Here is a 25,601-nt window from a genome sequence, read left to right on the forward strand (position 1 = left end):
GTATTAAAAGTATAAAATGTATTAAATTCTACATTGTGTGAATGAATAAGTTGTGAAATTTAAAATAATCTCATAAATAAAATTTTATATATTGTATTTTATATATTGTATTTTATATATTGTCACATATATATAATTTCTATGTATTTCTTATATATATGTCACTTATTTCGATCATACAGTATCTAAATCACATTACTAACGTCCGAAGGAAGCTCAAATATGCCACACTAGTTTTTAATACCTAGAAAAATTATACTTTTATATAATAATTTTTATATAATGTCATTTTTTTCAGTTAAAATTTAGTCTTCTTGTACGCGAATATTAAAATTATTAAATATTATTATAAAAATTATTGTTTAATTATTATGCAAAGGCAATATAAAAAAATCTGTAATATTAATTTATTTTCCATTTAATTATTTTACTTTAAAGAATAATTTTAGATTCCAAACTAGAATTATATATATATATGTATATTAAAATGTGTAAATGTTATTTATATATAATGCCTTATATACTACATACATTTCCAAAAGTTGATAATGATAAATCTACCATTCTTCCAGCACTAATTTTTATAGGATGGCTTGCCATGGCAATTATCAATATAAGACTGCGAGCTGATTTTGGCGATAATTGGTACCAATTAATCATATAACATATATATCCAATTTGACTGCTCTGCAATATTAATTGCGAACCATTATTCAATATGCAGTTAAGATTAAGTTACATAATCGAAGATCATAAAGATATACCTTTTCCATGAGAAGCTCACCGATATAGCATAATATGTATATATTGAAACAGAAGGAAACAAAGAGCAGAAAATAATTTGCTAAACTAAGTTTATTATCTTCTTGCCAATCCTATTAAATTGTAGATAGGAATTATAATTTTACATGGATTTTTTATGTATTATTAGTTATTTTTTTATGTATACACATTAGCGCACCACTATACAGTAGTATTCGAGTAGACATATTGTGCATACAGAACTAGTGAATTCTACTAAACATACTTCTTGTAAAACTTCTTCGACAACAATCGCAAATCTGGAATAATTTACTCTAGTTTATATGAAGAATATAGATGTATTGCTTCAATTATTCTTACTTCAATATGACTCTATTGTTTCTTTTTCTCTCTCTTTCTTTTTCTTTCAACTGGTATATAGTATAAGTACGTAGTATATATAACGATTCGCACGCGATATATAATATCACATGCTTATAGCCCATGCATTGTTTGACATGAACTATTTAACGTATTCTTGGAGCCACCTGTTGCGTATTTCTCATTTTATTTATATCTATATCTATTAGGCTATAAAGTGACATACATCTATTACACTATAAACTGATAAAAATTAAGCAAAGTATTTTGCAATAAATTGCCTTTTTATTTCATTATCAGAACTAATTTTTTCGCTTGAAATCGATTATATTTATAATTTATTACGAAGCGCTGTATTGAGAATTGCTAGTTTAATGTTTAATTTGTTTTTAATTACATATTTTCCAACATATACACACGCATACACACGCACACATCATATAAATATTATTTTATCTAAAATTTATAATTTAAGCTGCATATTATGAATTTTTTTATGTACAATTTTTTTGCACTATTGAATTATTACGAATATTATTAAACTGTTACTTCAAGTTCTTACCTTATTACTCGAACATGATCCTTCACGATGGCAGCGATTCGTTGATGAATTTCCGAATTTTCCTTAAATCTTGTACCATCTAGGAGATCTTCTAATCGTGATACGATCATTTCAATTTGACCGCATGCGTGAGTGGCGAATAAGGCGGCAAGTCCGCACGCACCCGCTGTTATCGAATATATCGTATATCCGCACATGCAATGAGCTACGTACACAATTTCATACACCGGAGTAATTTGAGATTGACGAAATTTACTATAAATTGGATACACTAGCGGTCTGACAGTTTGATTATTGACTTTGTTGTCGGAAAAAAATGGAATCAAGATCATATAATAAATGATACCAGCGGTATACATGAATGATGCTCCGATAATCGTTAGATTGCGACCTATGGCAGCGTACTTCAGCATCACTTCGCGATCAGATCTGAATGTCACCTATCATAAGATTGCTAATAATATTTTTTATTATTATATAAAGAAACATTTACGAATTTAATAATGCAATAATTGCCATTTTTTTCTGTAAATGTGTAATGACTACCTTTATTGTACATAGAAAAATGATTTAATTAATCACACATTTCACTTCTACTTTTTATATTATATTAATATAACAATTATTACGCTCTAATAAAATTGTTCGAAATGGATGCACTTTTTAATTAACTATAACTATCATGTATTCGATAAATATAATTATCTAATCACATGAATGCTAATTATAAATTCACGCGTGAACTCTGTTTTTAATTTGTCTTTATAAATTCTCCAGATTAACATAATATTTATTTGACATAATATTAACGACAACACCAACCTGCCACCAGTCGCTTTTCACGTATTCGATGCAGCGTAGTATCTTAGGGCGACGTATCGTGAGGATGCAATATTTTGTCATTGCGGTGAGACAGAAGGCCAGAAGACCGCATAACTTCAACCTCATGATGATGTCCTTTTCGTCGTAGATGATATACAAGGCACATGGTATTAATGCAAAACTAAGCGCGAAATTGCAGAGCGCGATCGCAATTTTGGACGTGTGTCGTCCAATACCGCGAATGGCGACTGGCCAGATGCCGATTGAGCCTAAAATCCAATTGTTCAATTTGAAAACATTCCGAATGTCTTCCCTATAGCTCGAGTCGTGCTCGTCTTGTACATTCGGCATGTTCGCGATAACAATGCTTGATGAAGACTACACGAGTCAGACGCGCATCATTGATTACAAGGTCGCCGGACATGCGCTTACGCTCACTTTGTAATACATTCTTTTAGTTATGAACAGTCTGTCTGATTGTACGTGATTAACATTGTGTGATCTCGAATGTTAAAGCATTTATTGTGTTATTTGTAAGATAACTTGCTAAAAAATTCATTTCTGTTGTATATTTAATATTTTTGTTAAGAATATGCAACTTAGTATTTCAACTTGTGCAAAAGAGAAAAATTTGCTATAATATAAAATAAAATGGCATTAGAAATTGTATTAATATGACGCATAATTTTGATAGATATTTTCGATAAAGTAGATAGAAGAAAGCATGTGCTTCTTTCGAAAATCAATTTTATCAAGAATAGTAATTGTATCATATTATCATTTGCAAGAAGGATTCTTTTACAGCATTTTACAGTATTTTTACTAAATTTTTATTTAGATTAAATAATGATAAAATATAAGAAGTAGAGTAAAATTTATAGAAGAAAAAAGCCAATTATCTCTTATATATAATAAATATTGTAAATTAATAATAATAATAATAATCAGTAAATTATTTAAAAAAAATTGAATTTTATAATGTTTTGTTGGAAAATATAATTAAATGTACATTGTCATTAATACATTGCATTTCTTTTATGTGTTTTTATAGATAGGTAAAAGTGAAACGTTCTCATCATTATTTCTAGCATCTTTTGTGCATTAAATTATTTATTTAACATATTTAATTCGATAAGACATAATCTCGCGTAAAGTGTCCTTGATGTCGACTGAAAATCTACAAGATTTTAATTTTTATAATTTTTAGTAAATTTAACATTGAGATATAAATATATTTTCTCATATAAATACTATTATTGAAATATGCAGACAATTCTCTTCTGAAGATGCAACAGGTAGCAAGTCAGAGAGTACTTATTTCAATGCATGATATTGAATAATAGCAATGTATTATTGAAACTTTCTGCATTCTTTTTTAGTTTTTCTCTAAGGTTTTTCCACGGGAATTAATATAATTCCTGACCGCAGTAAAAAGAATACGTAAACGGGCATTAATTGCAAATCAAATAGGATATCATAATCGAATTAGATCGAATTAAATCGAATTAGATATCCATTAGTCGATATCAGAATATTAAAGAAAATCAAATAAAATGAAATAGGTCAAAAGCCACCATTACTCTGCCATTACTTTGCTCTTACCATCATTATTCTGTCATTCCTAAGAGAATAACATAACTACCATACAAAATTTGAAAAGTTCAAATTTTGTATGGTTATGTTATTCTCTTCTTTTGGTACAAATCAAGAATTTATGCAAAATTTTAAGAATTTTAAAAATTATTAATATTATTATTACATTGAGATATGACAATGATATTCTTTTTACCGTTAAGCAATATTCAAATAAACATATAATCAAAGTGGACACGATCAATTCTATTAAGCAAATTTCGCGTAGAATTTTCTTTACATTGATCGAAAATCTGGAAATGAGTATCACGTGTTAATTTATAAATCTAAAAATGCGTCACATAAGATTTATCTATACAATCTTTACATTTTCTACTCATTTTAATATTTGTACTACTTGTTATTGCAGATGAGGTGGCTGATATCGATCGGTTTTGAAAATCCATTGTATCTCGTTTTTGTAATGTATTATGCAATGTTTTGAACGTCGATTTTAGAAATCGAAATCAAAATTTCGTGCGTTCTGCTGTCGTCTGTGAAAAACGACAAAGACTAGAATATAGATACGATGACTGTCTGATGAAACGTAAGCGCGAGGCTAATGATCAAGATTGTGTGCGTATCATATTTATCATATGTAATCAACTATATATCGGCAAGCAATTGATTTTCCCACAGTTATTTAAATATTTATTTAATAATTCGTTCTACATAATATACGAGCTTAAACGGATAGAAATTCATGACCAGTTTTGATGTAGTTACACGTACATATTACGTAGTTTCACTTTCAAGCACTTAAAATTTATAGAATGCAATTTCACGATTTCTAAAATATACATATATTATACACAATCATTACATACGATTTAATTATGCACTGTATATGATTTAGATTTCAAAAGAATAAATAGAAATTTAATATTCGTATTTATTAATTTTTATTTATATTATGTATAATGGAATATAAATTATTTTAGATGTATATTTTTTGCTACACATTTGATTATAATAGTAGTATTATAATAATTATAATAATATAATTGTTTTATTAATATTTTAGATTAATCAAATATATTTATTATAAATGTTTAAGATATATATCTGTTCGGAACAAAAAAATATATTTTTATAACAAATTCTTACTATAATATTATATAGGAACTCTATAATAAAAAATATTAAAATTTTTTATTGTGTAACTGTCCGAAGCAAATTTAAATACACCACGGATGTTTTAAGTACCTGAAAGAGTAACAAACGTTTTAATATAATAAATATAATGTGACTTTGTGATATTATTTTATAATATGACGAAATATTATAAAATGTGATTGTGAATTATAAAAGTATGCAATATATATCTTGTTTTTGAGAGAGAAAAGAATATATAAAAATAAATTAATAATTGTGTTTGACACAATTTCAATAAAACATTAATTTTAGCAAAGAACTTACGACACCAAATGTGTAAATAGATAAATCAAAAAATTTGCCAGCTGTAAGTTTAGGTGGATAATGAGACATCATGATAATCAATACGAGACTAAGAGCTTTATTTCCAGATAAATCATACCAATTGATGTTATAGACAGCTGAACCAATTTTGCTATACTGATGAAAATGCAAAGAGATTAATATGAATATATGTATTTATATGGATATATTACTCAAACATCTATAATGTGCTGCAAACTATATTAAAATACCATCACAGATATTATATATTATTGATTTCTAAATTGTATTTGTATTTAATTATATATGTATATGATTATCAAGCGTATTATTTTTGCACACTGAATTCAATAACTAAAATCAATTAAAATAAAATAAATAGGTAAAATATATATTTTTAAAATTTGTTTCAAAAATATATAGCAATAATGAAATTAAAATTTTTTAATTTTTATTTTATTAACAATTTTTTAAATTAAACGCACACAATGTATTTAAATAAATCCGTAAAAAATTTTCTCATAATATAGTCTTATGAATATAAAGATTTACCTGTTGCACGAGGAGTTCACCGATATAACAAAATATTAGAATATTAAATGTAAAGGAAATTAATAGAATAAAATAAGTTAAAATGGCTGTAGCATCACTATTCTCCCATTCCTGAGAAGGCAAAAAAACGTATGATTATTACAAAATTCGATAAAACTTATTCAGTGAGTTTCAAACTAAGAATTTGTGCAACTTTAGAAAAGCTATTATATTATTGTGATAATTATCGTAATATCTATTATCATAACATTACCCTTTACCGTTAAGCAATAATATTCGAGTAAGCATATAATCAAAGTGGAAGTCACTAATTCCATTAAACATATTTCGCGTAGCACTTTTTCTATATTGTCAGAAAATCTGGAAGTGTATTAGCATCGTATTTATCTGCGAAACGTGCCTTATTATTTATTTAGGTAATCTTCATATTTTTTACTCACTTCAGTATTCGCATATGATGTCTCGTTAAGTTTCCTAGACGTTGCTCCACAGTAGTATTATTGTTCCTTTTTCCTTCGACCAGATCGTCCAACAGCGTTATTAATATTTGTAGTTGTCCGCACACGTGCGTCACAAAGATCGCTGCTAAACTACATGCTGCTGTCGTGATGTTATACGTAATTAGCGCAAACAGACAGTGGATACAAAACACTATCTCGTAAACTGGACTGGCTTCAGGATCGAAGAAGAGGTTGTAGCCAGGATAGGTGAGCGGTCTGTGCGTGACATTCCCGCTGACTTGCCTAGAAGATAACGGCAAGATTGTATGATAGGACAATCCACCGGTATAAAGAAAGATCACGCATAACATGGTAAGTCTGCGGCCAACCAGCGCATTCTTCAGCATCATTTTGCGATGATCTTGATATTGAACGGCCCACCAGTCGTTCTCGACATGCCGAATGCATTTTCCGAATGCGGCGCCGCGCGCACCAAGATAGCAATACTTGATCGTGGAAGTCAGACAGAAACCGACCGGACCGAAGAGCTTGACTTTGATGTTAATATCCTTCTCGTAGAACAAAGTATGCAGTCCGGAAGGTATCAAGACGAAGCACAGAGCGGAGAAGCACATGATTATCAGTGCTAGGGAAATGAGCTTTTCATTTCGCGACGCATGACCATAGATGAGGTGCCAGATACCGATCGGTTTCAAGACCCATCGGCACAACTGCATGGTGTAACGTATGTCGTGCTCATAGTGTACATTGTGCTCGATTATGGGCTCTGGAAGTTGGGATCGATCGCGCATGCTGTCGCTCGCAAGGTGCAACGAAGACTGAAACTCGCATACGGCGGCGTCCCGATGTTCGCAACGCGACGCAAGCGCGGGGAATAATGATTCCGCGTGCGTTTCATGTCTGTCATATGTGGTAAACCATACATACGTAGACGATTGACTTTTCTACGGTCATTGTTCGTCTGAGGGTGTTGTAATATGTGGGTGCAAAGAGATGTGAAGTTCATGACAAGTTCTAACATAGTTGCACGCATGTAATCCACAATGTCTTTCAAGTACGCAATTCATCGTAATCATCCGTTTTCGCGATTTCTGAAATGTTACGTATGCAATCATTACATATAATTAATGTATAATTAATGTATGTTTTTATTAAGATACAATTGTGTGTGCAATGTATATGTTTTCTAATATTTTACATACACATATATATATATATATATATATATATATATATATAACATATAATATATTAACTTTTAAATATATAATATATTTTTTCTATATATACATTTGATTATATATATATGGTAATATTATAATTTTATTTAATATTAATATTTTATTAAATATTTTATAATTGATCAAATAGATAACGATTGATGTGAGAGAGATCATATTAGTGTTTTATCAATTTTTACATAATATTTGTTGGGAGAAAAAATATTTATAATAAATTTTTGCAATTGAATTAATAATAGTTTAATGATATTAAACTATTAACTAATAAAAAAAGATAAAAATATTTTACTGTGTAACTGTTCGAAGCAAATTAAGGTATACTACAGATGTTTTAAGAACCTGAAAGCAGTATAAGCTTTAGAGATACATAAAACTATATAATAAATGTAATAAAAATAAGTAAAAATGTAAAATATATTTTCTAATATCCCGAATATAATCTTTCTATGAAAATATGAATAGAAATAAATTATAATAATTATTAAAATATATTAATAATAAATTGAAGTATAAATAAATCTTCTATGAGACTTACAGTGCTAAAAGTATTCAGGGATAAATCGCAGAACTTGCCAGCCGTAAACTTGGGTGGATAATGAGACATTGTAATAATCAATATAAGATCGAGAGCTTTATGACCAGACAAGTCGTACCAATTAACTTCATATGCGGCTGAAGCAATTTTGCTATACTAATAAAATGTATGTACATTATTATTCTACACATCATATAAATACTAATATATTATTCATTTTAATATGCAAAATTTTGTTTAACATTTGTAGTATGACTGTAATAATGCTAAAGCTGTATCATGATTATTGCTCCTTTTTTGCAAATAAGATATGATTAAAGTAAAAAAAATAATAATTCTTGTTAATAATATTATTATATGTAAAGGAGAAAGAGAAAGAGAAATACCTCTTCTACAACGAGCTCTCCAATATAACAAAATATTAGAAAATTGAACGGTACAGATATCAGTAGAATAAAGTATGTGAGGATTGCCACAGCATTATTATTTTCCCATTCCTGAGAAGGCAAATGTACAACTACATATTTATTATTTATCAATATGAAAGAGAAAAATATTTTTATCATTATAATTCATTATTATTATGATATTATTATGATTTTGAATATAAGAAACTACATGAATGATGAAAAAAATTGTGTGACTATCATTTAACACATTATTACTGTTATTACATTATTCTTACCGTCATGAAATAGTATTCAACTAAACATATAATCAAAGTTGCAGCCACCAATTCTATCAAACATATTTCATGTAATACTTTCTCCACGTCGGTCGTAAATCTATAAACGCGCCATGAATCTAGAAGCACTCGTCGAAATTATTCAGAAATTTTTCCCATTTTTATCTCACCTCAGTACACGCATATGATGCCTCGTTATTAGAATCAGACGTTTGCCCACGGTGGTGTTTTTGTTTTCTTTTCCGTCGACCAAATCGTCTAACAGCGTCATTAATATCTGCAGTTGTCCACACGCGTGGGTCGCAAAAACCGCTGCCAAACTGCATGCCGCTGTTGTGGCACTGTACTGGATCACAGCAGATAGACAATGTAAGAGAAAGACGAACTCATAGGCAGGACTTGCCTGAGAATCGAAGTAAATATCGTAGCCAGGATAAACCAGCGGTCTATCCGTGTAGCTGCCATTTGTCTTCGTCCTGGATGACAGCGGCATAATCGTATGAAAAGACATTCCACCGGTGTAAAGGAAGATCACGCACAACATGGTGAGTCTACGGCCCACTAATGCGTTCCTCAGCATTATCTTGCGATGGTTCTGATATTGAATCACCTGCCAGTCGTGCTCGATATGCTCGATGCATCTTCCAATCGCCGTACCGCGCATTCCCAGGAAGCAATACTTTATTGCGGAAGTTAGGCAGAAGGCAACTGGACCGATGAACTTCAGCTTATTATTGATGTCTTTCTCGCGAAGTAAAGTATGTGGAGCGGAAGGTACAAGCACGAGACACAAAACGGAAAAGCATGCGAAAATTAGCATTATCGAAAGCACTTTCTTGTATTGCGACGAGCGGCCGTAAACGAAATGCCAGATGCCGATCGGCTTCAGGATCCAACAACATAGCTGCATAGTAAAACGTATATCATCCTCGTAATGTACATTGTATATCTTATCCGGAAGTCGGGATCGATCGTGCATGCTGTCGTCCCTGGGGGTGTAAACGCCGACTGAAACACGCAGACGGCGGCGTCACGACGTCCGCGAGGCAACGCAAGCGCGGGGAATAATGATTCCGCGATCGCGTGCATGTGCGATTTATGCCTATCATGTGTAACAAAGTCACAAGATTACATGCGTATGCGAGGGGTTATCCCCTTTCTCAGTCATTGCATGTCCGAGGGTTCGATGATGACTGAAAGTGCGTAGGGATATGAAGTTTACGACGAGTTCTAACATAGTTTCGCGGATATATGCGTTTCCAGTATTTCCGTAGTGCGTAACGCAATATTGAAAGTATCGCAGATAAAGTATAAGTATGTGCGTTGAATTATTGTACATTTTATATTTAATTGTAACATATAATCTATAATTTTATCGTGAACGTAATTAATTTTAAATTCACAGCTTCAATCCTGTTAATCAATTTCCTAAATTTATTTCTATTTATATATTTTTAATTTATATTTGTATAAATAATAATTTACTTAAAATGATGTGTTGACGAATATTGATATGCTAACGTATATTTAATTTGTATTAAATCTATATTTTAGGAACAATACTGCCGACTTTATTAGACGTAAAAAGTACGAAGTAAATTTAGATAAGCCATGGCTGCTTTCATAATCTGAAATGTTTCTTGTCTTTTATTTATATTATGCACGCGATAAATAGTTCTATTGTTATCTACTTACGCTGCAAAAACTGGCCAAAGATAATTCCATAAATTTTCCTGCTGTGAGTTTAAGCGTGGTATTGGACATGGACATTACTAATATTAAACCGAGCGCACCTTTATTCGGTAAATAATACCAGTTTATCATGTAAGATTTTATGCCAATTTGTGTACACTGTTAAAAAATTTGATTGATGCTTTTTATTGAAAATAATTCTTATGCAATTAGCGGAATTATTTATATCACATTAGATTTTTGTGATATAACGAAAAGTTTGGATTCCTTCTTATAAAAAATCAAATTTAATATAATTAAATATTTTGACTTGAGAGAAATAATGATTAATTAATCGGAAAAATTAAATTTACATTAGTTTTTTCGAGTTCTCAGATTAATTTCACTTTTAATTGAAATTGCAAATATCAAATAATTCTTTACTACAAGGCTTGTATAATGTATTTAAGTACCTGTTCGGCAAGGAGTTCTCCAATATAACAAAGAATAAATATATTGAACGTGAAAGATATAAGTAACGAGCAGAATGTCATCGTTCCTAAAGTTTCACGATGTTCCCATTCCTAAAAGACTAACATCAAAATGTCATGAACAAGAAAACGGTTAGTTTTATATTGCGTTATGTATCTAAAATATTTTCCGCGATTATATTTCGTACCGTCATCATATTGAATCCCAAGAAACATATATTGAGCGTACATCCCACTACATCCACGAAGAAAATCTCATTTAATAATTCCTCTGTACGAGTTATAAAACTGTAAATTACCTATTAATTAACTATAAAAACTATAGAAAGTTGAAATATTTTCTTTTATTTCATTTGTAATAATATTGTTCATAATAGTTGAAATTATCAATAATAAAGATTTCTCTATATCAAAATTTTTATTCATTTTGTATATTAATATAATTACATATTAATATAAATATAATTATATATATTAACATTTTATATATTAATATAATTATAATATAATAATTAATATAATTAATTATTATTTTAAATATAATTTTGTATATCAATTTAAATGAGAAGTCTGATATTTTGTAGAGAAGTTTTTTGTTTATCTAGTTAATTCTTTTTACGCTTGCATATATTTTTCTTCATATATAAATAGCGATTACAAGATATTATTAATACGGAAATTAATGTGCACATTACCTTAATATTCTGATGTGATATTGTATAATGTCGCTGAGTCTTTCTTCAGGTGTTTTTCCACTCTTTCTTTCCTTTCCATCCGCAAGATTCTCCAGCTTTAGCATAAGAATCCGGAATTGACCGCAAGCGTGCATGACGAATACCGCAGCCAAACTGCAGACACCGATAGTGAGGGTGTAAATGGCGTAACCTGCTAGAGTTTGCGTGAACTGAGCGATCTCAAAAGACGGACTGGTTCGTGGATCGAGGAGGCCACGATAGATCGGAAAGGACAATAATCTCACTGTCTCGTTATCGATTATTTCCGTTCTTTTCGCGCAGAGTGGCATCAGCGTGGTATAAAAGAAGCCACCGGAATACATGAAAACTGCGCTGACGAAAGAAAGCCATCTGCCAAACTTGGCATTGTCTAACATGATCTGTCGGTCCTTTTCGCGATTCAGTGTGATTCTATTCCAGTCTGCGCGAATGTGTCGAATGCATTCAGTGATACGTTCGCTGCGGGCGATGAGAATATATTGTTTTACCACGGCCATTAGGAAGAAACTGATTGGACCGATCATTCTGATTTTCATATCAAGGTCGCTGTCAACAAGAATGGTGCCGAGAGTGCACGGAACGAGCAAAAAACATATCAGGAAACAGCTGATCATTGACAAAATCACGCAGCTGATCTTCTCCATCGTGGTCTCGCAAAGTGTCAGAGGCCACGCGCCGACTGGTTTCAGGAACCATCGGTTCAATTGGATGCTATAGTTCCATCCGTCCATAATAGACTCGAGAGACTTTGAATGATTATACATGGTAAATGACTAAATCGTAACGACACACGCAACTGACTGAGCTTGAGCGAACTGATCATGGGGTACGCGCATGTGCGTTTTCTACCTCTGGACATTCATGCGTCCGTGTATAAACGCAATTGATCCTTCCTACTTCGTCATTTTATTATTAATGAGACTTCGATAGGTTCTACTTTCTGGAACTTCATTGCATGTTGCGTGCAGTCCTTTTGAAGGGATACAGATAAGGAAGTTTCAAATAGAATTCTGAGAATATTATTTATGCGTAATGTGTGTGTAGAGGGTTCGTTTCCTGCTTCATATTTTTTTGTAAATAGCAGACCATTTTCTACTTTATGTCTTTCATTCTGTACCTATACTCACAGTAAGTACAGTAAAATAAATTTCTCTATTAAACTTCTATGGGTTGATAAAGATATTTCTTGATATTACGGTATATTAACGATAATTATACAATGTAATGATATTCGATGAAAAAAATATATGATAACAAATTATAAATAGTGAAGCTTGTGTGTGATTTACTTTGATAAACGAAATATTTCTATATATTTAATAATCTATAAAATAATAATCTATAATAATCTCTACAAAATCGAATTAAAAAAATTATTTATATCTAATATTATATTTAATATATAATTATATTTATATTAAATATTAAAGATTTTACTCTTTTAAAATTATATGTAATATAATGTAATTATAAGTTGCATGAATAATTATAATATATTTTTATGTTACAAAATTCATCAGTTTTCAGAAAATTACGCATGTTTATTCGAGGATTAAAATTTATATTGAAAATTTACGTAAATTTTCATTAACAATAAATGAAAATATTACTTTAGAAGATTATACTTTTTTAATTTGACGCGTCAAAAAATGTGTGCTTTTTTCAAAATAGAAAAATATTACATAATAAATTTATTAAATCCCTATATTTATTATTTTATAATAAATTGTCTATATTGTATTGTTTTTTCACTATATGATTTCGCTATGATTATGTTATTATTTATGTAATTAACGTTCGAAGTATGTTTAAATATGCTAATGCAGATTTAATTACCTGAAATAATTAAAAATTACACATTTATTTAAAAAGAATTCATTTTTCTATGAAAAAAATATATTTACAATTCTAAATATTCATATATTATATTAATAAATATATTAAATATACTGTAGCATAATATATATACAATATATTTAAATTATGTATATATCTGTTCGAATATAAATTGTGTGAAAAAATGTTGCCTATATACATACATAAAGCATTTTTTCATACGATTTATATTTCGAAAAACATATATCTGTAGAATTAGAATATATCATATATACATTATATTATCGTGTATGTATGGTATACTTTTTATGTAATATTTAAATATTTAAAAATATAAATATATGTATTTTTCAAAGAGATATGAAATAAATAATATATCTTTGCATCACTCACATCACCGAAAGTAGAAAATGAGAGCTGAACAATGTTTCCAGCAGTAATTTTAAGGGCAGTGTTAGATCTTAAAATTATCAAAACGAGTCCGAGAGCTGTTTTCCCAGGTAAAAGATACCAATTCGTCATATAAGCAGATTTACCAACTTGTTCGCCCTATTAAAGGCCGTTTTATATACACCTATATACCGTTATAATGCAATTGAAGAAATTCTAACACTCTTTCGTTTCAATAAATTTCATGATTATATGAACTATATGGCATTATTTCTTTTTTTTATAGCATAAAACTTTCTATTTTTACTTTCAGTTTATGAATTATTACCTGCTCGGAAAGGATCTCCCCGATGTAACAAAATATAAAAATATTAAAAGTAACCGAAGTTAATATTATACAATATGAAATAATATTCTGTTTGTTATCTTGCACCCAATCCTAAAAAGAATGTTAGGGTTATATATACGAAATCAAAGAATGTTAGGGTTATATATACGAAATATATACGAAATATATACGAAATAAATAATAAAATGAGAATAAGTATTATATTCTGAAATATATATTCATACCATAATGCAATAATATCCTAAAAGACATATATGCATCGTACATCCGACTAATTCTACGAGACATATTATATTCGTAATTCTCTCTGTACGAGATACAAAACTGCAAATATAATCATACTCTATTATAATTCTAATCTTCCTATCTATCTTATAATTCTTGTTCAATTGAATTTTGCATAAAATTTACATTGAAAAAATTTTCTTATATTAATTCTTTAGTATCACTTTAGAATTAAATTTATGATTTAGACATGACATAAAATGTCAGAAAATATTATATATATATATATATATATATATATATATATATATATATGTGTGTAACAAAAATAACAGCTTACCTCAACACTCTTAGATGATGTTTCACAATGATGGCGAATCTTTGTCTCATGGAATGTCTCTCTTCATTTTGTCCATCCACAAGATTGTCTAACCAGGACATTAAAATTTTCAACTGGCCGCACGCATGCATCACGAAAACTGCCGCGAGACCACATGCGGCGACCGTGATGGAATTAACGACAAAGGTGGAGAAACACTGTAGAAAGAATACGAATTCGTACGCCGGACTGAAATGCGCGTTCAGGATCTTGCTATAGAAAGGATAAGGTAATGCGCGAACTATCACACTGCTATTTTCCATGTATAAAACATCCTTGGAGAATCCTCGCGCGACGTTGTACGAAAACACACCACTATGCATGAACACGGCGCAGAAACCGGCGATAAATCTACCTATCTTAGCGTTTCTCAGCATTAGCTGTCGATCTTCGATTTTTTTAATAAGCCGCCAATCCGTTTTTACGTGTTTTATGCAGCTGCTTATGTCATCGACATGCATCAGCAGACAGGAATAATTTATCATTGCCATGAACCAGAAGGTGAGAGGACCGAAGCTACGCAACTTGTCCTCGAAGGTCTCCTGCGACTCCATAAAGATACTCAGACCACTCGGTATCATGGTGGTGATCATCAGAAAGTAGCATACAAATATCAGAAATTTAGAAAGGGCCTTTTCAACGATCGAAATATCGGTAGATCGTGGCCATAGATTAATCGCCTTGAGAATCCAACGTATTATTTGAATACTATATTCGTTGTCGACTAAGTATGTAGATGCAACAATATCAGGATTATTCATGGAATCGTGTCCCATGATTTTCTGACGAAGGTAGCTAGTTTACTGAGCTATCCCTTTGTTGTTATACACAGTAGAAACAGTCAGCGCGTGCGCAGACATTGAAGATGGCACATAATGCGCAAGATAGTCTTTATCCATGTATTATTGTGTATTATTGTAGTCATGTGCAATATTGCCGCGGCAACAGGTAGAAAAAGCGTAATCGATACTTGAAGTTTCGTGCATCGAGTATTAGTTTTGAGTGTGCAGTTATATGTAGCATCATGATCATGATTTAACAAAGAATGAAATAATTAATTTTATTAACACAATTATATACAGTAAAGTATATATTGCAAATTTAAAAAAGCGAACAAATGTCTAAATTTTACTTTGAGAACAGAGAAAAATATTACATAATATTCTCACAGAAATATAATTATTATTTAATTATTTAATCACTTACTAATCTGTACTTAAATATTATTCGCTATTTATCATTTTTCTATTTAATATATAAAAAAATTATTAATATTTACATAATAAGAGTACGAAGTATGTTTAAATATGCTAATGCAGATTTAATTACCTGAAACAATTATAAGTCATGTTGTCGTTTTAAAGAATATATTTATTTAAATAATAAAAGAAGAAAAATTAATTTTAAAATAATCCATTTATTTTTGAAGAATCTATATTATATATCTGTATTATATCTACATAAGATGTTACTCATGTAACAATTACATATCTATTTAAATCGAGAGATACATTTTCGTGTACTTACAATACCAAAGGTAGAAAGGGAAAGTTCAATCATTTTTCCAGCAGTAATTTTGACCACGATGCTAGAACGTAAAATTATCAAAACAAAACCGAGAGCACTGTTTCCAGGTAATAAATACCAATTTGTCATATAGGCGGTTTCGCCAATTTGATCGCACTATTATAATCCATTTTATACATCTGTTACGATTAAATCGGAAAATACGTCCGCGGCAGTATAGCATTTTAATGAAATTTAAATACGAAATTAATTATTTTGTTCTGGATTATTCAACTTCTTATTAAGCAAAAGAAATATTTGATATAGTTTTGCTTTTTTATATAGGGTGCCATTATAATTACCTGCTCTGAAAGGATCTCTCCGATGTAACAAAATATAAAAATATTGAAAGTAACAGAGATCAATATTATAACATACGCCACTATACCTTCTTTGCTATCTTGATTCCATTCCTGAAAAAGATTAGTTACTTATTACAAAAAATAAATAAAACGAATGATAAATATTTTACGATGAATTTTATGTGTGCCTACCAATATACAATAATACCCCAAAAGGCACATATGCATTGTGCATCCCCCTATTTCAACAAGACAAACAACATTTGTAATTTTTTCTATGTGAGACACGAAGCTAAAAAGATATTTAGTAATAAATGCTATTTAGTAATAAACACTATAATAATTAATTATTTGCTCACTTTTTTCATATATATATATATGAATGATTATTATATTGTATTAAGACGCACATTTCAGAACATATTCATTTAATGAATAAGGTTAATGTATCAATATCTGATATATTATTAATTCAAAAAAAAAAGATAAGTAAATCCATTTTAATTATGTAATATAAAAATATTTATTAAAAATTATACTAAAAATCTGATTAATTAAAGAAACTATTTAGCTTTTATAAGGCTATAAAGATAAATTGAAATTTCGCGAAAAAAAATTAAAATCTAATTAAATTATTCATTTATTTTTCACCTAAGTACTTTTAAATGATGTTCAACGACTACTGCGAATTTTTGCTGTGAAAAATCTCTCTTTTCATTTTCGTCAATAAAATTATCTAATAAGGACATTAGAATCTTTAATTGACCACAGGCATGCATTACGAAGACGGAGGTGACACAGCAACTGGCTATCACTATGGAATTTACTACAAATGTGGATAAACATTGTATCATAAACATTATCTCGTACGCCGGGCTTCTCGTAGTATCCAAAATCTTATCATAAAATGCAAAAGGCAGAGAATGCACTGACACGTTATCGGCGATAGTCTTGTTTAACGTCATTGCTTGGAAGATACTGTAAGAGAACACTCCACTATGCACGAAAATTGCAGAAAATATCGCGATGAAACGACCAATCCTGGCACTCTTCAACATTATTTCTCGCTCTTCGATTTTTGTCACGGCTCGCCAATCTGATTCGATGTGTTCGATACATCGACGTATGTCACCGACATGCATCAGCAATGAGCAGTATTTGAGACTTGCGAGTGCCCAATTGCTGAGAGGTCCGAAATCGTGTACCTTGGCCTCGACGTCCTTGGTCTCATCGAGAAAAATAGCCAGTGCACAAGGTATTAAAGTACTGATAATGAGAAAAATGCACAATAGCAGTAACACCATCGATAGAATCCTTTCCTTGATTGAGTTCGATACTGGCCAGATGCTTATCGGCCTCAAAAGCCAACGAATCGGCTGTATGCTATACTCCTTGTCCTCTATATAATTAAATATGATCGGAACATGTTGCAGAGAACTCTTCATGTTCGCTTCGCAAGCGCACGAACACAATTGAGCGGATTAACAAAAAAAAAAAAAACGATGGACGATAGTCATAGAATAACGCTTGCGCATTTTGTAGACTATACTTTCGAATAATACACATAGTTGTTAAGCAATCGATATTTACGGTGGTAACAAATTCAAGCAGCGATGAGTTTATCGCATGACAGCTGATTGAACGCAATAAGAGCTGGGTCACGCAATTCATTCACGCATTCATTCTGTTGATGGGATTATTTTATTGTGTCGATAAAATAATTTTATTATGTTTTATTTTTTGCATCTTTATTTTAAAAAATGTAATACAAATCTTTGGCATTATCATTGATATTGTCTATTAGTTATATTTTATTTATTAATTTTATTGATTCAAAACAGCATTCAGAAATTGATTAATATAATAAATCTGCGCTTCGATTGGCTTCAAAAGAAGAAAGTGAAAAAAAAAATAGATTTTTTTATAATTGATACAACAAATGAAATTTATATTACCAAAATTAGATAGCCAATTCTTTTAACTGCAAGTATTTGATTTGTAAGTTTATAGCTCTCTCACAAATCTTATTTATAGTGCTGATTATCAAATTTAAATTGCATTAGATATACGATTATATAATTATTACAATTATTTTAAAATTTTTTTCTATTTGGAAAAAATATTCCATCTGTAATATATGCAAAATATTAAATTCAACATTTTGTTTTACTTGTCATGATTTATACTTTACGCCAATAATTTGTAGTAAATTTGTATATCCCAAAGAATTTTTAATATTATTCGAAATAATAATCTCCCTATTTGCTGCCATAATATTTGATTTACTATTTTAAAACTTCAAATCAAGCAATTAAATGTCTCATGTAATTTTTTATTTATTATACGATGATATATACTTGTTATCCACATTGCCACAAATTAATGTATTGTATTTTAATTATTAATGTTTTCAAAATTAAGATGTGTGTTTCAAACATATTTTTGTATTAATTAAATTAGTAATTACTTTTGATTGCTAATGAAACTAAAACCTTATGAGACATTAAAAATTAGTTATAGTTGCCAGAGAAAATTTAATAAATTCTTATTTTTGTTGTAGTTTAAGAGAATATATTTTTTATTCGTTCTATACAAAATATATTATATTATATATATATATATATATATATATATATATACAGGGTGAGTTTTAATGCTTATGTCAATCTTTTTATCATGTGGGAGATTATCGTCTGCATAATAAATTGATTGGTACATAAATGTCAATTATTTGAATCGACCGTATCGAAGGCCCGAATATAATATGTATAATAGTAATAATAATAAGAATAAATATGTAGCTTTAATAATAATAATAATAATAAATCCATACTACATCATTTCAGCTATTAATTTGCTTTAATTGGACACATTATATTCGGACCTTAGATACGATCGATCCAAATAATTGACATTTATGTATCGATCAATTTATTATGCAATTGGTAATCTCCCGCACGATAAAAAGATTGACACAAGCATTAAAACTCACCCTGTATATGCATACATACACATATATTTTATAAAAAATCTTAATATTTTTAATTTTAAAATCAACTTCTCGTAATATTATATATTGCAAAATGCAGATACTGCCAAAGTTATCATGAAAAATAATTAATATGAGTATAATATATAATATAGTTTATTTTATTTATTACATATTTTTTCTATTTTTCAAATCACATCTATACTCTATATAAAATATATTTGTTTTCTAAATTTTATTTAGTTTACGTGGGAGTCATCGTTCTTAAAATATTTAAATATACCACAGAAGTCTTAATGACCTGAAACAAGAAACTCTCCTTCCTATTTATGGTACAATTAATTGCACTTCGATAAATTTAACATTAGAGCATGAACATTAATGTTAAACGTGAGTGAATATGACTCCAAAATAATAAAAGATTCATAAGGAGAACAAATAAGAATAAATAGGAGAAAGATATGAAGGAATATACGTTGTAATAATTTATTAATATAAAAAATTAGTATAAAAAAATGTATTAAACTTTTATTAATACAATATCCCATTTATAAGTGCAATATATGTTTTACTTACATCACCAAAAGTCGCAATAGACAATTGAAATAATTTTCCAGCAGTTATCTTGATAACATTACTCGATCGCGCTATTATCAAAACGAGACCAAGGGCAGTTTTGTGCGGTAAATCATACCAATTAGTCATATAGGCCTTTTCGCCAACATTTTTGCACTAATAAATAAATAAAAATATTTTAAAGCTTTTTATAATCATTTTCTAAAAAATGAAGAAAATTAAGAACATTATTTTAGAAAATAAAAAGAAATTTTAATGCAATCAGCAATTTAATTACCTAATGTTGTAATAATAAACTACGTATTTAAAAATTTATCAAATTTAGGATATTACCTGTTCCGTGAGAATTTCACCAATGTAACAAAATATAAAAATATTAAAAGCCATAGATACATATACAACAATATATGACATTATTTTTGCTGCATCAAAATCACTCCAATTCTATGAAATCGGAGACATTACATTTAATATTCTATACATAAACAAGTAAAAGTCTGCTATAATATATATTCACCTTTTTAAATCTTTAGCGTACCGTAATAGAATAATATGCAAGCAAACACATATTCATTGTGCATCCCACCAATTCTACGAGGCAGATATTTTGCATAATATTTTCCATGCGCGATATAAAACTGAAACGTATGAGATCTAACGCAGTTTTCTTTAATAAAGGAAATATCTGTGTCTACATTATTCAATATAAATATATATATAAAATATAGAAATAAAAATATTTTATTTAATATGGAAATGCTTAGTTAGATTATGATTGAAAAGAATTTTTATCTATGATATAAACGCGCTAACATCTCGGATCGACGAATCTCGATATTTAAATAAAATACCTCAGCACTCTTAAATGATGCTCCACGATAGCAGCCAGCTTTTGTTCAGCATACTCGTTTCCCTTGTTCTCATCCATAACGAGATTATTTAACCATGAAAATAACATGTTGAGTTGACCGTAAGCGTGCATCGCGAAAACAGCAGCGAGACTGCAAGCGCCCACCGTAATTGAATTCACAATAAAACACGATAATAGCTCCACAACTAGCATGATCTCATTTGCAGGACTGAATCTTGTGTCTATAAATTTAGTGTAAATCGGACAAGTCATCGGGTGCATCGATGTCGTTACGTTGCCCACGAGAATAGTAATAGATGTCATCGCTTTGGCTATGACAAAAAGGAACGTCCCGCTCTGCATAAACACCGCACAAAATCCAGCGATGAAACGACCAATCTTGGCGTATCGTAGCATCATATCTTGGTCGTCGATCCTTCGAACCAACTTCCAATCCATCTCCATATGTCGCACGCATTCGCGGATATCGTCGCTGCGCGTAAGAAGAAACCAGTAATTAATGATACCCATGATCCAGTGACTCAGTGGACCCATAGCGCTTAGTTTTATTTGAATATCTCTTTCCTCTAATGATACGTATAACAAACAAGGCACCATGATTATTACTATCAGAAACAAACAAGCGAGAACATGCGCCAGCAAAGAGATTTTTTCGGTCGTGGATGTGCATTTCTGTGGCCAGGCGGCAATCGGTATTAGGAACCAACGAGTCAGTTGAAGACTATAATCGTTATTGTTTTTATGTGTAAGTTTTATGCTCATTGGCACACGCTCGGAGCACGTCATGATTGTTTCACGGAGACGCACAATGTACTGACTATGATGGGTGATGCACTGGAATTATATTCGAACGGGCGCGTGCGCGAATCTTTGGTGAACATAAGGTTGTGCTTTCCGAGAGAGACGCAATGCTTAATCAATAATTATTGCTCGCGGAAATGTAACGTTGATTGTTTAAGAGTAGATAACACATGGGAAACATATGACAGATATAAGTCTTTTTGTTAATTCTCTCTCACAGTTATGTGTAAATGTGCGATTTGCAATATTATATACGTAAAATATACGTAAATATATATATATATATATATATATATATATATATTTACGTATATATATATATATATATATATTTACGTATATATATATATATATATATATATATTTACGTATATATATATATATATATATATATATATATATATACGTAAATATATTAAAGAAAAATATTATCTGGTTTATATATAATACATATCTTGCAATTGTAAATCTTGTGTGTAAATCATCTTGTGTGTAGTAAATATAATTTAGATTTAACGTTATTGTTTAATTTTAGAAAATATGTTTTATGTTAAATAACGTAAAAATCTATCTACAGTTTTAACATTGTTATAAATATTGCATAACATAATTTATTTCATTTATTGGTTTCTATCTATCATATCTACGTTCTGTATAAAATTTTTATTAGATTTTTAAATATAATTAATATTGTTCATGCAGAGGGACTCATCGTTCGCAACATATTCAAATATACCACGGAAGTTTTAACTATCTGAAATGGCAATATATCTCTTTCTTATAGAATGTAGATTAATAATTTCGAAAGTTATAAAATTAATTAAAAATAATATGTATCAAAAATTGAGTCACTCAAATGTTAATAATATATAAGTTCGTCCAAATTCGATTTCGAATTATTAGTAGAGACAATGAAACCATCGATCAATATAACTATATTGTATTCGTTTATTTTCAAAATCAAGTAAATTACATAATTAAATCACTTTTATTAATATTTATGATACAAGACAAACACGAAAATCTGTTTCGCAAGCTTTTGTTTTTCGAATTTGTATTATTTAGTATTTGAGTCACTCAATAAGAAAATAACCGATAAAAAATTTTTACAATAATTTATAATAGAAATAAATAGAAATAAATAGAAATAAATAGAAAATAAATATATACAATATATTACATTTTTATTAATGCTTATAAGTGTGATATATGTATAATACTTACGTCACCGAAAGTTGCGATAGACAATTGAAATAATTTTCCAGCAGTTAATCTGATAACATTATTTGACCGTGCTATTATCAAAACAAGATCAAGAGCCGTTTCGTGTGGTAATTCATACCAATTAATCATATATGCCTTTTCACCAACATTTTTGCACTAATAAATTTAAATTAAAAAATTTTTTTATTAATTAAGAATATAAAAGTATTCTAGAAATATAGTAAAACATAAATTACGATTTATCTTTAAAATTGCTTACTTTTAATTTATTGCATATTCATTAATTACATTGAACTTAAATTCAAATTATTACCTGTTCTGTGAGAGTCTCACCGATGTAACAAAATACGAAAATATTGAAAGCCATAGATAGGTATATAATGACAAGTGATATCAATTTTCCTGCATCAAATATATTCCAGTTCTATAAAGACAAAAATTAATAATTAGAAAATAATGAAGATTTAGCCCTCTTTTTTATACTATAAATATAACATTTATACTATATATACATATATATATATATATATATATATATATATATATAATTATTAAAAATTTTATAAATACAAAGACATTTCCTAAATAAAAAAAAATTATAAAATCACATATTCACCTTTCTAATTTTTAGCATACCGTAATAAAGTAATATGCAAGTAAACACATATTTATTGTACATCCCACCAATTCCACGAGGCAAATATTTTGCATAATATTTTCCATACGCGATATAAAACTGAAATGTATATGAAATCCAACTCGGTTTTCTTTAACGAAGGAAATATCTGTATTCCACTTTGTGCAACATAAATATATTTTATAGAAATAAAAATATTATTTGATATGGAAATGTTTAATCAGATTGTGATTATTATAGATTATTATAGATTGTTATCAATAATACACACGACGAACGCGCGCAAATATAGTCAAATTTTGATACTTAAATAAAGTACCTTAGCACTCTTAAATGATGCTCCACAATAGCAGCCAATTTCTGATCAGCATATTCGTTTTCCTCATCCGCAACAAGTTTATTTAACCACGAGAATAGCATATTCAGTTGACCGTAAGCGTGCATCGCGAAAACTGCAGCGAGACTGCAAGCGCCCACCGTAATCGAATTCACTATAAAACACGATAATAGTTCCACAGCTAACATGATCTCATTTGCAGGACTGAATCTCGTGTCTATAAATTTGGTGTAAATCGGACAAGTCATCGGATGCATCGATGTTGTTACGTTGCCCACGAGAATAGTAATAGATGTCATCGCTTTGGCTACGACAAAAAGCAACGTTCCGCTCTGCATAAACACCGCACAAAATCCGGCTATGAAACGACCAATCTTGGCGTATCGTAGCATCACTTCTTGATCGTCGATCCTTCGAACAAGCTTCCAATCCGTCTCCATGTGTCGCACGCATTCGCGAATATCCTCGCTGCGCATAAGTAGCAGCCAGTAATTAATGGTACCCATGATCCAATGACTCAGCGGACCCATAACACTTAACTTAATCTGAATATCTTTCTCCTCTAATGATACGTATAACAAACACGGCACCATGATAATTGTTATCAGGGATAAGCAAGAGAGAATATGTGCCTGTAAAGAAACCCTATCGATGGTCGATGTACATATTCGTGGCCAGGCGGCAATTGGCGTCAAGAACCAACGAGTCAATTGAAGACTATAATCGTTATTGTTCTTATATGTAAATTTGATGCTTGTTGGTATACGCTCGGAGTATATCATGATTGTTTCGCGGAGGCGGACAATGCACTGACTATGATGGGTGATGCACTGGAATTATGTTCGAACGGGCGCGTGCGCGAATCTTTGGTGAACGTATAGGGTTGTGCTTTCCGAGAGAGACGCATGTCTGATCGATAATTATAATACTCAGAAATATAGCATTGACTGTTTAAGAATGGGGAACACACAGGAAACATCTGGTAAATTTTTCTGTTAATTTTCTGTCAGTTGTATGTAAATACGTAATTTGCAATACGATATACGTAGGACATATTCAAGAAATTAATAAATAGATAAATACATATTCAAGAAAAATATTACTTCATAATACGTAATATCTTGCAATTACGAATTACGTTGAATATAATTTAGATTTGAGTATGTATTAAACATAAATGTTTAACTAGAAA

At 29.7% G+C, this 25,601-nt stretch overlaps 7 protein-coding genes across 8 annotated transcripts; all 7 read right to left on the reverse strand.

The window, feature by feature from the left end:
* Positions 1-170: 170 nt before the first annotated feature.
* LOC109610068 (odorant receptor 4-like) lies at positions 171-2,908 on the reverse strand. The gene is given in 6 exon segments (XM_025409517.1): positions 171-244; positions 532-687; positions 765-875; positions 962-1,061; positions 1,685-2,124; positions 2,507-2,908. Coding segments are annotated over 6 exon segments (1,263 nt in total). The 3' UTR covers positions 171-190.
* Positions 2,909-5,290: 2,382 nt separating this feature from the next.
* LOC105252247 (odorant receptor 4-like) lies at positions 5,291-7,658 on the reverse strand. Its single transcript, XM_025409504.1, has 5 exons — positions 6,550-7,658; positions 6,370-6,469; positions 6,110-6,220; positions 5,558-5,713; positions 5,291-5,344 (listed from the first exon to the last, which is right to left on the reverse strand). The coding sequence occupies exons 1-5, from the start codon at positions 7,359-7,361 to the stop codon at positions 5,291-5,293; spliced, it is 1,233 nt and encodes a 410-aa protein (XP_025265289.1). The 5' UTR covers positions 7,362-7,658.
* A 438-nt stretch (positions 7,659-8,096) lies between these two features.
* On the reverse strand, positions 8,097-15,891 carry LOC105252250. Its single transcript, XM_025409590.1, has 11 exons — positions 15,068-15,891; positions 14,727-14,826; positions 14,482-14,592; positions 14,157-14,312; positions 13,723-13,763; positions 11,889-12,638; positions 9,202-10,020; positions 9,032-9,131; positions 8,733-8,843; positions 8,347-8,502; positions 8,097-8,150 (listed from the first exon to the last, which is right to left on the reverse strand). The coding sequence occupies exons 1-11, from the start codon at positions 15,880-15,882 to the stop codon at positions 8,097-8,099; spliced, it is 3,213 nt and encodes a 1,070-aa protein (XP_025265375.1). The 5' UTR covers positions 15,883-15,891.
* LOC112638234 (odorant receptor 4-like) lies at positions 10,535-12,768 on the reverse strand. The gene is made up of 5 exons (XM_025409510.1): positions 11,889-12,768; positions 11,382-11,481; positions 11,176-11,286; positions 10,727-10,882; positions 10,535-10,659 (listed from the first exon to the last, which is right to left on the reverse strand). Exons 1-5 carry the CDS (start codon positions 12,689-12,691, stop codon positions 10,606-10,608), a joined length of 1,224 nt encoding a protein of 407 aa, XP_025265295.1. The 5' UTR covers positions 12,692-12,768; the 3' UTR covers positions 10,535-10,605.
* Positions 15,892-16,381: 490 nt separating the features above from the next.
* On the reverse strand, positions 16,382-18,479 carry LOC105252251 (odorant receptor 82a). The gene is made up of 5 exons (XM_020027816.2): positions 17,626-18,479; positions 17,167-17,266; positions 16,975-17,085; positions 16,634-16,789; positions 16,382-16,435 (listed from the first exon to the last, which is right to left on the reverse strand). Exons 1-5 carry the CDS (start codon positions 18,417-18,419, stop codon positions 16,382-16,384), a joined length of 1,215 nt encoding a protein of 404 aa, XP_019883375.2. The 5' UTR covers positions 18,420-18,479.
* Positions 18,480-20,207: 1,728 nt separating this feature from the next.
* Positions 20,208-21,424, reverse strand: LOC105252227 (odorant receptor coreceptor). The gene is made up of 5 exons (XM_025409591.1): positions 21,391-21,424; positions 21,078-21,193; positions 20,873-20,983; positions 20,540-20,695; positions 20,208-20,264 (listed from the first exon to the last, which is right to left on the reverse strand). Exons 2-5 carry the CDS (start codon positions 21,162-21,164, stop codon positions 20,208-20,210), a joined length of 411 nt encoding a protein of 136 aa, XP_025265376.1. The 5' UTR covers positions 21,165-21,193; positions 21,391-21,424.
* Positions 21,425-21,549: 125 nt separating this feature from the next.
* Positions 21,550-25,486, reverse strand: LOC105252252. Of its 2 annotated transcripts, none has more exons than XM_025409498.1 (5): positions 24,392-25,486; positions 24,072-24,171; positions 23,749-23,859; positions 23,436-23,591; positions 21,550-21,882 (listed from the first exon to the last, which is right to left on the reverse strand). In XM_025409498.1, exons 1-5 carry the CDS (start codon positions 25,189-25,191, stop codon positions 21,640-21,642), a joined length of 1,410 nt encoding a protein of 469 aa, XP_025265283.1. In that variant the 5' UTR covers positions 25,192-25,486; the 3' UTR covers positions 21,550-21,639. The 2 variants fall into 2 exon arrangements, with proteins under 2 accessions (XP_025265283.1, XP_025265284.1); XM_025409499.1 differs by lacking the exon at positions 21,550-21,882 and adding an exon at positions 22,840-22,965.
* Between the last annotated feature and the right edge of the window lie 115 nt (positions 25,487-25,601).

Source organism: Camponotus floridanus, unplaced genomic scaffold (genome assembly GCF_003227725.1).
Source record: "Camponotus floridanus strain SB8 unplaced genomic scaffold, Cflo_v7.5 scaffold27, whole genome shotgun sequence".
NCBI lineage: Eukaryota > Metazoa > Arthropoda > Insecta > Hymenoptera > Formicidae > Camponotus > Camponotus floridanus.